Consider the following 13,419-nt stretch of genomic DNA (forward strand, 5'->3'; position numbering starts at 1 on the left):
TTTGTACCTGTAGAAAGCAATAATTTGTCAGCATGTAGTATTTATATAGTTGATACTATTCAGATCATCTTCTAAACTCCGTCCCATGCCCAGGGGCGTATCTAAGCATTTTGGGGGCCGAGGCAAAATAGACCCCTGCCAGGTATTTTAAGTTGAAGTGCTATCTGATTTTATATTAGACTTTTTATATTTGCAATAAAGTCCAAAAGTGAAGAATTTGTTATTTATTACTTGATTGTTCAAGCTACCTCACAGAAGTGATCTGTTGTTAAAAATTAAAATTAAACGTAATTAAATAAAAAATAAGGATCATTCTGGAACTGTTTCTTATTTTTCTTTATTTATTTTTTTATGTATCAAAAGTAAGATCGGGACTCGGTATCGGCAGATTCTCAAAATCAAATGACTCTGACTCGAGGGCAAAAACACCTGATCGGGACATCCCTAATCACAATATTAATTTATAATCTGTAAGCGGCTGAAAATGGATGAATGGATGGACTTTTAAGTGAGATTAGAAGATATCAGAACATAATTTTTGATTTTTAAACAGTTGTTTTCAAATGCTGATCATGTCATCAAACATTGTGTTAGATAAATCGGGTTATTTAGTACTATAACCTACATACAAGAAATGAATTTAAATTTAATTAAATTCAGTTTGTTTAATAAGCGCCAAACCACGTTGTCTCAAGTCACTTCAGCAAGTAAACATTCCAATACAGGTCAGGTCATTAAGCCAATCAGTAAAAAGTTTCCTATATAAGGAACCCAGCAGGTTGGATCGAGTCACTGACTAGTGTCAGAGTCTTTACAGCAATCCTCATACTAAGCAAGCATGTAGTGACAGTGGAGAGGAAAACTCCCTTTTAACAGGAAGAAACCTCCAGAGGATATTCTTCTGGCACCTGGAGAGTACAGACTCTTCTCTTTTTCTCCCTTATCTTATTTTTCTTAAGGCTCTTGTCCTTTCTGCCTACAGAGCGCTTCTCTTCATTCTTCCTGAAAACACAATTTTTATTAAATCATGGATTTGGTTAACTGGTCATCTAACACGACTGACAAGATTGTTTTCAACAATGAGAACGGAGCAGGGGGCTCCAACTTGTCTGGATGGAACGCACCCCGTGGGGTATATATTGGATTCCTGGAAGGAGTGGAACATTATATGCCTTTCCCAGCTGTCCATGAAGGACATCAAAGATGTATGGATTTTCCGGCTGATAATTACTGGATTTCTTCTAATTGGACTGGGAGAATTTCTGGTATTTTGGGAAGTTGGGAAGTTGGGGGCGATTGGAGTGCAACCCGTACCCATGGAAAGTCTCTGCCGTGTGTAAACTCCTCAGATTGGGACGCTGCTTTACGTGAATCCCAACTAAGTAGATGTTCTAGCTGTGATCCCAGTGTTAGTGCGCATAATGGATGTGATCTTGGAGAAAGTCACTGCACAGTATGAGCAAGCTTAAACCCAATAATTAGGTTTACTGAGAGACTGGAATGATCAGTTAAAAACAGAAAGGTCGAGAAAAAATGATCTAATTTGACCCTCAAAATGACCCTGTAAAGAAGTTGTCAGAACTACAACTCTGTAGTTAAGGCCAGGAAGTTAAAGTGGAAGTAAAGCAAGTCTTCATATCATCCAGCATATCATCGTCAGAACTTGATGGTCATTTTTTGCAGTGTTTGCCAACCCTGGTCCTCAGGGCACACTGTCCTACATGTTTCCATGTCTCTATTACAGCACACCTGATTTACATCAACTCCTCAGGAGGACATCAAGTGCACCAGGTAACTGTTAATCAGGGTCGAGGAGGGATAGGAAGAGGGTTGAGGAGACCAGAGGGATGTTGATTGCCACTCTTACCTCTGGCACAGATGTGGCAAGCTGCGACGTAGCTCTTGACATCTGCATAGAGGGATGGCCACCAAAACATGCGGTGGAGAAGGGTAACCGCATGCTCCACACCAGGGTGCATGGAAAAACGCACTTTGTGGGCCCAGTGGATAAAGGGACCTTTGACCTGGTTGGGGTCATAGTGAGCCTGGTGAGGTGGACCATTATATGAACCTGGGTCATTTTTGAAGGGCTTGCAGTACTTGTGAGCGAATGTCCCAGGCGAGGGCCCCAATGATGCATGAGGAGGGAATGATGGTGGTGAGTTAAGGTTTGTTGTCGGAGAGAATTGTTGGGAAAGGGCGTCTGGTTTAGTATTTTTGGCTCCGGGTCTATAAGAGATGATGAAAACGTAAAAAGAACCAAGTTCAATGGTATTGCCTGTGGTTGAGTCTTTGCGTTCTTGAGATAAGCCAGGTTCCTATGATTTGTCCATATCACCACTGGATGCTCTGCCCCTTCGAGCCAGTGTCTCCAATCCTCCAGAGCGAGTTTGATTGCAAGGAGTTCTCTGTTTCCAACATCATAATTGTGTTCAGCAGGAGAGAGGCATCTGGAGAAAAAGGCACAGGGGTGGAGAGTGTGGTCGTTAGGGGAAACCTGAGAGAGCATGGCTCCTACCCCGGTGTCCGAAGCATCAACCTCAACGGTGAACTGTCTGGAGGAATCAGGTCGAGTGAACACTGAGAAGTGGGTGAACCTGTCCTTGAGCTGAGAGAATGCGACTTGAGCCCGACTGGTCCACACAAACGGTCTAGAAACAGAGGTCAATCTGATTAAAGGTGCTGCAGTTTGTTGTTATGGATAAAGTGACGATAGAAGTTTGCAAAACCAAGGAACCGTTGAAGCTGTTTCCGGTGGTGGGTGTTGGTCACTCCAGGACTGCTTGGATCTTTTCAGGGTCTACCCTCAACCGCCCGCCCTCCAATATGAATCCTAGAAACTTTCCTGAAGACACGTGGAAGTTACACTTCTCAGCCTTAACATAAAGCCTGTTTTGCAGAAGGTGCTTGTTGTGCTTGCTTCTTGTGCTCTGTGGGATCTTTAGAAAAAAATACGGATGTCATTGAGATATACTGAAACAAAATAATTGATGTAGTCACCTAGTTCAGAATTGATGAGAGTCTGGCAGATGGCTGGTGCGTTGGTCAGACCAGAGGGCATCACAAGGTACTCAAAGTGACCGAGGGGTGTCTTGAAAGCTGTCTTCCACTCATCATCCTGCTTGATCCTGACCAGCTGGTATGCATTCCGGAGGTCCAGCCTCATAAAAATGGTGGCATTCTGGACCAGCTCGAAGGTGGAAGAAAGCAAAGGTAGTGCATATTTACTTTTCACAGTAATGAGATTAAGCCCTCTGTGATCAATACATGGCCTTAGTGTTCCGTCTTTCTTAGGGACAAAAAGAATCTTGCTCCTAGGGGGACGTAGAAGGGCAAATAGTACCAGCATCCAGACTTTCTGTAATATACCTTTCCATAAGTTCCCTCTCTGGTTTGGAGAGGCTGTAAAGGCGGCTGGAAGGGAGAGTAGCCCCAGGAACCAAGTCAATGCTACAGTCGAAAGGACAATGAGGTGGTCAAGAGGATGCTCGATCCTTACTGAAGACTTGTTTCAGGTCATGGTAGACCTCTGTCAACTCGATGAGGTCTGGGTGCTCCGGTGGTCCTAATGGCCAGCTGACTACATCAGTGACTAATCTTGGTGTTAAACTGGATAGCGCCCTTAGTTTTGATACCCACATCAATGGAGTGATCTCCTCCTCCTTTTTCCACCTTTGTCGGCTGGCAAAGATCAAACCATTTTTGTCACGTAATGATCTTGAGAAGGTAGTCCATGCTTTTATTACGGTGCGATTGGATTACTGCAACTCTGTTTTATTCGGTGTGAGCAAGGGCTCAATAGCCGGGTTACAAATGGTGCAGAATACGGCTGCCAGATTTTTAGAGGGCAGGCGCAAGTATGACCACATTACTCCTGTCCTCGCTGCGCTTCATTGGCTGCCCATTGATGTAAGGATTTGTTTTAAAATACTCTTATTGGTTTTTAAAATGTTAAATGGTTTGGACCCTCCTTACTTGGTGTCACTGCTTCAACCGTACACCCCTGCACGGTCACTCCGCTCAAAGAACCTCATGCTCCTCTCGGTCCCTAGAACGCGCCTAAAGACATGTGGTGATAGGGCCTTTGCTGTGGCAGGTCCTAAGCTTTGGAGCGAGCTTCCTCTCAGCATAAGGGCCTCCACCTCTGTTGCGGTTTTTAAGGCAAGGCTAAAAACCTACTTTTATGATCTGTCTTTTAATCTTTCTAACTAGTTTTATTGTTTTACTTATAGCGATCTGTGTACTCACGGTATTTGTATCTGTATCTTGTGATACAATGTTTTTATTTTCTGGACTTAATGTTTTATGTTTTTACTTGATCAGTGTAGCGCCTTAGTGGCATCTTTTTGCCTGTAAGGCGTGATTTACAAATAAAGTTGAGTTGAGTTGAGTCTTCTAGCCTCATCATTGCGGCAAGAGAGGGCTGATTTCAAGCACCCCTCTTGACAACAGGGACTCCAGGATTCTAGACTTGGATTGCCAGTTTATGTGGGGGTTATGGATGGATAGCCATGAATGACCTAGAACTAATGGTGACTGATGGGAGGGAAAGACAAAAAATGACAATACTTCCATATGGTTGCCTGATACTCTGAGGGTAAGAGGGGCAGCACGGTGTGTAATAGTAGTGAGGGAGTTACCGTCCAATGAGGACACAGGGAGAGGTGTGGGGAGTGGAATGGTGGGGACTTCTAGCTGTTTTACCAGGTCAACATCCATGAGGCTCTGTTCACAACCTGAAGCAACAAGAGCATCACAGTGCAGAGTGTGTTGGTTGAAGACTAATGTGCAGGGAAAAGAGCAACGAGATGTCTTACTATCAGGGAATCCGCCCATCAGTAGTCTCACCTCTACTGATGGGCCTTGACTTTTGACAAAGACAGGCAGCTAGCTACAAAGTGTCCAGGTTTTCTACAATATAAGCAGAAACCTGACCTTCTATGCTGTAGCTTCTCCTCCGGTCTAAGCTGGGTCCGACTAAGCTCCATAGGTTCCTCAGTGGAGGCCTGGGCAGTAGAGCCCTGCACGGGCCTAAAATCTGAGCCCGTGTTCGGCCCGGCCCGAGGGGGTGGAGCCCCAGCCCGCCCTGGCCCGAAAAGGTTTTCAGGATTCTCTGGCCCGGCCCGAGCCCAAGCCCGACTTTTTTTAACCAACTAAATGAAAACAAAGTGCTTCAATCCTGACCAATGTGTTAAAAGATGTGCAGGATCCGATCGTCGCAGAAGCGCATGCGGGAAGCTTCCTCCCACTGAAGCGAGTGCTTTCCAAACCCTGTCACTCAGAGAGACATGTCACTTAGAAAATGTTCCCTGATTATGAAACTTTGGCTGAATAGCGCTTGTTCCTGTCTCCAATGTGCGACACATCCAGGAGCCGTCTGAGGAGAATCCCAGAATCTCACATCCTCTTCAGCTCATAAGCGCATATGATTACGCACAAGCGTGACCCAACCCGGTCTCACAGTAAGACCGGGTTGGAACTGTTCAGGTTTACGCAGACAATCTTCACATAGAATTGACTTACAGATGTAAAATTAATTTAGTAAAATATAAAGCATTTTATTTAAATATCCATTCATTATTTTACAAGCATAGAGAGCCGCATCAGATGGATGGAAGAGCCGCATCAGATGGATGGAAGAGCTGCGGGTTGCCGATCCTTGCTCTAGTTCAAAATATCATTAAAATTCCAAAAGTGCTGAAAAGATTAAAAATGGGGCTTTCCGTGCACATACAATACATTACGGTAGCCACCGGGATCCCCTGTCTTGAGCGCAACAAACCACAACACAGATTCAGAGACGTGCGAGTTTGTCATCCAAAATGCTCCGTTTTATAACTTTTGAATGGCTGATCAGATTCAAATAATTCTAACGGTTTCTAAAAGTACATGAAAGCATCTTTCCAACGATCTATAGCATGAAGCAATCAGAGTTAGAGAAAATATTGCTACGAGGGGAAATCCTGCTGTACAGCCTGATTGAAACGGAGCGCAGCGCTGTGGTGAAAGCGGATAACCTATAAAATGACATGTTGAGGACGCAAACTCAATACATCTCTTTTATTGTGAGGTAATAATTTCTCAGAGTTTTGCGGTTGCGGGCGGGAGTAGACATGTACGCTGCAGGTGCGGGCGGGAGTGCAACACACACGTTGCGGTTGCAGGCTGTAATGGTCAGAAACTCAGCGGGAGCGGAGCGGGATGAAGAAAACAGTCCCGCGCAGGGCTCTACTGCTGCGTTTAAGTGTTTTAATTTTTTAAATGATTTCGATTAAAAATAAAGGCGCCCGGCCCGGCCCGTGTCCGAGGTAATTACACAGTCGTTGGCCCGAAGCCCGGCCCTCGGGCCGTCGGGCCGGGCCGACCCGAGGGCCTAGGGCTTCAGTGCAGGGCTCTACTGGGCAGCAACCTGAGGAGGAGCAAGAGACTGGGAGAGGGGATTAGTTGGTCTGTACCTGGATTCCTTTCACGGTGTCATTTATCAGTCTGCATGGCCAGGGATATGAGATCATTTAAAGATGCAGGTTCCGGGCAGAGCGCCAGCTGGTCCTAGATCTTATCATTCAGGGCCTTGGTGAAAGCTCCCTTTAACGCCTCCTCATTCCAGTTAGAGGAAGCTGCAATAGTTCTGACATCTAAAGCAAAACCTGCAACTGGTTTCCCTTCTTGTGAGAGGCTGAGAAGTGTAGCAATTAAAACATATTATGACCAATAAGATGTGATATTCCAAACAAATATGAAATATCAATCTGATTGTTCTTTGAATGTTTAATCAGAAGATTCTAGGGTTCTTTGCCTCTTTAGGGACCATAAACACACTTCGTTTTAATGCAGACAGAGTCAGTATGTAGTTTATAAAATGAATTTAAATCTTTTTCCTAAACTAATCATTTATAAATGACATATATGAATAATGAGATGTTGTAGCAACAGTTCTTTGTATCTGAGAGAAATTGTGAAATCTGGGTGTAAAAGAATTTGTTGTTATAAACTAGAGTTAGTTATTGATAAAAACCTCATCAGACACCAGTATGCAGGTCTACGATACGCTGGTATGAGTTGCTCCTGGCGGTCTGGAGGGTTGCGGCCAGAGTGGTGAGGTCACTGGATGTCGAAACCACAATGCTCAGAGATTAGTAGCTTCCTCTGAGTTCAGCTTCCCCGGCCATGAGATACAACCCGGGGTTTGCAGGTTAGGTGTCCAAAGTGGATGTCTGAGGGTTGAAGTAGGTCTGAAAAGCGGTTGTGTCTGTAATCACTTGCAGCGTCGCAGAAAGGTTTTGACTTAAAGTCAAAGGAGATTGTTTCAAAAGAGGCTTCTTTCCCGATTTGGCCGAATCGGGGGTCAGCTGTAAACTGAATTCATCCTTTGTAAGTTCTTGCTGTGTTTGTCTTTGATTTTGAGCGTCAGTTCTGAAGATGTTTGCAGCCGCAAACAAAACGTCAGTGAAGTAAAGAAAAACCTTATTCGTGCTTAAAAAAGAACCAAAAATGGAATTTGGAAACTGAATTAATCGGGAAGTAATTCTTGTTTTATTAAACTACTTTGTTATGAGTTCTTGCCAAGTTTGGCCAATCAGAATTTGACACGTTTCTGAGTATTTACCAACATCCCTCAGAAAGCCACGCCCGTGAGCAAAGATTTAACCTACAGTAAACAGGAAGTGGAAAGGCTGCAGATAGATGAATAGAATAGAAAATCCCTTTATTGTTCCTCAGTGGGGAAAGCTAGACGTCACAGCAGCGATGACACGTATTACAGGAGATAAAAGGAGAATAAAACATGAATAAACAAGAAAACATAAATGCTGAATAGATTTTTAAAATGCTGAATATACCACAAGTAATGAATACCACTGATGCGTTTTATTTAAAACTGACTTGCTAGTGTGTAATTTGGTTATTCCACATTCAGTGTTAATGCAAAAATAAGCTTGTTTCCAAAGTAAAAGGTTCAAAATTGCATATATGTTGATAAAGAAAATGTGCAAATTTGCCGTCACTTTTTTAAACAATATTAAGTTTGGCCCATGACTCCATCCCAGATTTTCATTTCAGCCCAGTGTGAATTTGAGTTTGACATCCCTGCATTAGTGTATATATTAAGGCATGTATAGAAAGTAGAATATATGTGTCAAGGAGAATGTTCATTTTCATGTTCATGTACTGATGTGTGTGTGCTTACTGGTGGGTAAATGGGAAAAAGAACGCTTACATATGTGGTTATGCCATCCATGGCATTCATAGTTGAAGGCAACTATAGAGAATGCTATGTGGAGCTGATGTTAAAGAGGCAACGCTTTTCGAGTTTAGTGTTGGCTGATTAAAGGGAGTTTTATAAGCTAAGTCTTCTTCCTGCTCCGTTTGAACATATTATATTATTTACTTTTACTCATTTAGTGCCTTGAGATTGTGTGTGACTGAGTTTTGATTTGTTTTCTTAGTTTTTAGCTGAAATGATGTTGAGAGATGTTCAAATAAAAATGTTCATTCATTATATCTGAAAGAAGTAAATCTCATGACAGCACTAGTTTTATTTAGGACTTTGTGAAGAATTATCATCCATTTGTTCTTTTCTCTTTATTCCCTTCATCCCATCTGTTCCTTGTCCTTTACTCCTGCTTTACCTCAACACATTAGAGATTTCCCAGCGAGGGTCTGGCCAACGTGGTGAGGAACGTCTTTGACTTTGACTCATACAACAAGGACATGCGGGAGGTTCTGACTGAGGTTCTACACAAGCACGGGATCCCCTTTGGAGCCAAGCCCACTTCGGTCCAGCTGGCTAAGGAGTAAGAACCAGGAGCTTGTGATGTTAGGGTTGTGCTACTAGGTGCTGGCACATCAGCATGATGCTGCTGCCATGGTGTGTCTTATAAAAGCGGCGTAGCGATGTGGCAGTTTTTTAGCTTTCATGCTGCTAAACTTGGTAGTGAAAATGCCACAACGCTGGACTTGTGAATGAAGATTCGCCTTGACAGAGAGTGGTTTCATGATCATGTGTGGACGCCCGCCGAGCTCCGGCCGGCAACTAAATAGAAAATGAAAATGAACACGGGCAGTAAGTTTTGCTTTTGTAAACAGAATCAGCTGAGATGGTAAAATAGAGCTAAGCAGAGTTCCGGGAGATTCTCTCCTTCTCTACCACTGACAAGTTTTCTGGGGGAAACACTTGAACTAAATTACTGGTTTATTGTCTTTAGGTTGCCGTTGCCTGATGTCAAGCTTACAGGATACTGGTCCTTAAAAGAAGATAAAAACGCTCGCTGCAAACTACTCTGCCCCACAGAAACACGCCCTCTACTCGTCAAGGTATAGACACAAAATACACAGAAGTACATTCAGCAGCACATTTAACTATGTTGTGTGTATTCCTGCTGTGTGTTTCTCCTGATTGTATCATTAGGTTCTTTTTTCAGCACAGGAAAGGTTGTTGTACCTTCTTTGCTGACGGTTTCGACCACTCCTGCGGTCGTTTATGTGCGAGCAGCAGAGGACGGTGTCCTCCTCGCCGATGACACAGGCCCAATTATTATCCAATGTGTAGACCCCATCGTCCCTGTTCCTGATTATGTTTCCATGTCTCCTTATTTCTATGGCTTCCTTGTTCCTTGATCTGGCAAGGAGGACACGGGCAGCAGAGGGCGACACCGTCCTCTGCTGCCTTCAGACAAACGGAGAAGGAAGTGACGCCGCCGTTAGCGGCTAGCTCTGACGAAGACCGCAGGAGTGATCAGATATGTCAGAACAAAGGTACAACAACTTTCCTGTGCTGAGAAAATAACCTAATAATGCAAGCACATTTAACTTCCTTCTCAAGGCTTCTATGCAGAAGAAAAGAAAGAAAAGATCTTTTCTAAAGCGCCTCTCAAGATAAAAATCACGAGGCTTCTTCACAAAAACAAAAATTTAACATATATTAAAAAGATTTTTTTTAATGTTTGAAAATATGTTTAAAATGAGCAAAAACAGACAATTGTGATTAAAAAATGCAAAGAAAGAGAGTGAATAGGAAAGAAGGAAATCATTTAATCCTGGGGAAGAGCAGAATAAGGAGAGGGAGGTGATGAAGGTCCCACCAAAGCCTGAACAGGTGAGTTTAAAGGAGACCACTGAGTCCACTGATCTCAGGCTCAGTGGGAGAGAGTTCCAGAGTCTGGGGGCCACAGCAGCAAATGATCTGTCACCGTTGGTCTTTAGCCTGGTGCTGCACAACCAGTAGGCTTTGGTCACTGGACCTCAGGGACCTGCTGGGGGTGTAGGGACTAAGAAGATCACCAATGTAAGATGGTGCTTGTCCATGTAAGGCCCTATAGACCAGAACCAGGATCTTGAAATGAACCCTGAAGTTGACTGGCAGCCAGTGAAGCTGGAGGAGAAGCGGGGTGATGTGGGTGTGTTTGGAGGACTTGGTCAAGAGGCATCTCCAGATTGTGGTGGACATCAAGCAGTGTTTGGAACTGGGAATGAATCTCTGTTTTTCCCAGAACTTTTCAAATTTGATTCCTAGTTTTGATTCCCAGTCCGTCGACTAGAAGTAGAATCGGCGGCCGATCGTGCCTGCTACATTTTCGCTCCTACTCTGTGGCTTGCAGAGACCCCGTGTGCAGCATCGGGTCTCCCCCACTTTCCTTTACACCGTGCCAGCACACAGCAGCAAAAAAGTAAACGAACACATCAGCCTAACTTTTATTGCCTTGAGAGTGATGTAAACGTTGCATCCTGCAGCGAAAAATACGGTGCGGAGGAAGCTTGTTAAAAGGCGTGAACACAGTGGACACAGTGGATTTAAACGTGTTGTAAAGAACCAACTGGGTGGACTAAGGTGAGTTTTCATGGCTCTCTGCAAAAATAAAACCACATCAAGCCTCAAGGGCAACATGCCGATTATCACTTGTAAGTCGCTTTGGACAAAAGCGTCTGCTAAATACATAAACATAAAAAAGGAAACAGACGAGGCTTCCTTTTAACAAGTTTACGTCCCTCTACCAAACTACAAGTACAAAATAAACAACAAGAAAAACCAACATTTCTCCCCTAACAAACGTATGTGCTGCGCTTCCATTAAAAAAAATCAGTGTTTGGACTTCTTCTGTGTTCACTCATCAGTCCGTGCATCATGACGTCACATGCACGATTGTCATTTATTGGACTGGCAATCGGCGGTTGAAGAATTCTACAAACCACCCAACCCTCCATCACACTAACACATTTACCCATGGCTTAAAGATGTAAGCCAGGGTTTCTCAACCATTTTCAGCTAAACGCCCCCCCCATGTCATGCTGAAATCCCTCACTGCCCACCAATGAAAGGGAAATGGAAAGTTTTTTTATTCAAAAATCATAATTAATTTTTTTTTATTCAGCCTTGAGTTTGAAACTGTTTAATACAAATGTCATAAAAAAGTATCATAAAAAATGTTTTTAGCTATTAGCAACGAGATAATGTAGGAAGCTAATAATCCTCGGTCCAGTAAATTCGAGCTTCGAGCAAACATACTGCTGATGCTACCTCTCTTAGTGTCTCTCTTTTAATTACCTGAAAATAGTTCAGTTCCTTTGGAGCTTTGTCTGGATCAAGTGCTCCTTAAGCCGGGAGGGTTTCATTGCTTCGTTTGAAAAAACGTGTTCACAAAGCAGGCACATGGGGAGTTGTGGATTCGTGGTGAAGGAATACATCCATACCGAAGGTAGTCCACATTGTACTGTCAACACTTCTTTTTATTCTGAGCCATTGTCTGTTATGAATGTCCTGTATTGCTGGCGCCCACCATTAGCATCTTAGCGCCCCCTTCAGTGGCAAAAAACTTTCACCGCCCCCTTATATAGTCTGAACGCCCACTGGGGGGGCGCTACAGCCCCCGTTGAGAAACCCTGATGTAAGCTGATCAGAGACCAAACTTTCCCTTTGACATGAACTGTCTTTGGCCAAGACCCACCCTTGGCTGGCAAGCACCCTCAGATCAGACACCAGCCCTGACTTGACCTTCACCAGAACCTAGATGTTTTCACAGACCTGCCCTTGGACCAAAGCCATCTACATGTGGAAACATAACTCCAAAACTCAAACATTTCTGTGCGTTGGGGGGAGTGTTATGGGAAATAATTAAGAAACACTACTTTGTAGTATTAAATGCAACTGAGTTTATTTCTTCTTGATGCTATTCAGCGTGAGGTGCTTTCTGTTCTTCACCATCAACAGGGTCAGGTCATCTGAGTTAGTAAACCTGTGTGATCTGTTCTTCCAGGGTCCTGTGTTTTTGCGTGTTCAGAGGTTTCCCTGTGAAAGGCAGGAGAGCCGAGCGTTGAGCTTCACTGAGGAAAAAGCTCATTGGCAGATTCCTATGAAGGACGTTAACATCATCTGTGATGTCATCTGCACAAACGGTACCAAACACTCACCTGGACCAGTACCCTATGTTACATTCATGTCTGGTTTCTACCTCTCTGTTGATGTGTCAGTGTTGCAAAGTAGTTCTTCTCCAGGACAGCAGGGGGCATAGACCTTTTCTGGCAGGTCTGCCTACCATTGCTGTGATCTGGTTGACGACAGATTATTTACCTCATCTTGCAAACACGTAAATATTGATGGAGGTGTGGAATGAAACCGAAATTCTTGTGTTGGTATTTGGATTAGTAATTGTTCCTATTTTGTTAAAGTTAAAAATAAAAGCTTGTGAATAAAAATGCTGTCAAGAAGTAATGGCTTATAGAGAGCGAGTCTTCTGCTTGCTGTCAAGGACTGAAAACGTTTGTGACAAAGGGGACCAGTGTCAGTGGATGGACAATCCGCCGCTTTTGTTGGGATGCTCTGTTGCATTCAACAGAATACTGGACGCTATTCTGCCCATCCTTCTGTACCTGTAGGAGAGCCTTTGCTTTACGGATGAAGGTGCTGGTGATGACGAGTTACATTGTAGCCACAGCTGCCCTGGGCTACACTGACAGAAGGCAGGCTGCCGTACACTGGCGCCACCGGTCCCTGTGACCACCAACAGCAGGCAAGGAGGATGAAGTGTCTCGCCCAAGGACACGACAACTGCAAACAGACTGAGCTGGTGTTGGTCCTGCAACCCTACAAGACTTAATTCCTCTACCCACTGCCACCCCTGCTGTGCTAAACAGTGTCACCTCCAACAGCGCTTTGGTTACAATGTGACACCTCACTACCAGTGTGTGTGTGAAGTGTTGACCCCTGACTCAAAGCAGGTCATTTATCATGATATCTAGACTTAACCCTCCCACTGTCTCCATGGGTGACCCCACCAGGAAAGCTGACCATTGAGCAGGGTTGATGGTTTATTCCTTGAGGTCCATGTGGGAGGGGTGAGGTGGTGCTCACTCCTCACCCCTGCCACATGGACCTCAAGGAATAAACCATCAACCTTGCTCAATGGTCAGCTTTCCTGGTGGGGTCAC

At 44.1% G+C, this 13,419-nt stretch overlaps 1 protein-coding gene across 1 annotated transcript in view; it reads left to right on the top strand.

Annotated features, from left to right (window-relative positions):
- The window catches only part of vwa8 (von Willebrand factor A domain containing 8), a 132,688-nt gene that overhangs the window by 68,781 nt on the left and 50,488 nt on the right, over positions 1 to 13,419 (top strand). Inside the window, exons 26-28 of the mRNA XM_054746534.2 lie at positions 8,641 to 8,792; positions 9,204 to 9,312; positions 12,249 to 12,387. Coding sequence (XP_054602509.1) covers positions 8,641 to 8,792; positions 9,204 to 9,312; positions 12,249 to 12,387 — 400 coding nt within the window. The remainder of the gene's footprint in view (positions 1 to 8,640; positions 8,793 to 9,203; positions 9,313 to 12,248; positions 12,388 to 13,419) is intronic.

Source organism: Nothobranchius furzeri, chromosome 14, assembly GCF_043380555.1.
Source record: "Nothobranchius furzeri strain GRZ-AD chromosome 14, NfurGRZ-RIMD1, whole genome shotgun sequence".
NCBI classification, from domain to species: domain Eukaryota; kingdom Metazoa; phylum Chordata; class Actinopteri; order Cyprinodontiformes; family Nothobranchiidae; genus Nothobranchius; species Nothobranchius furzeri.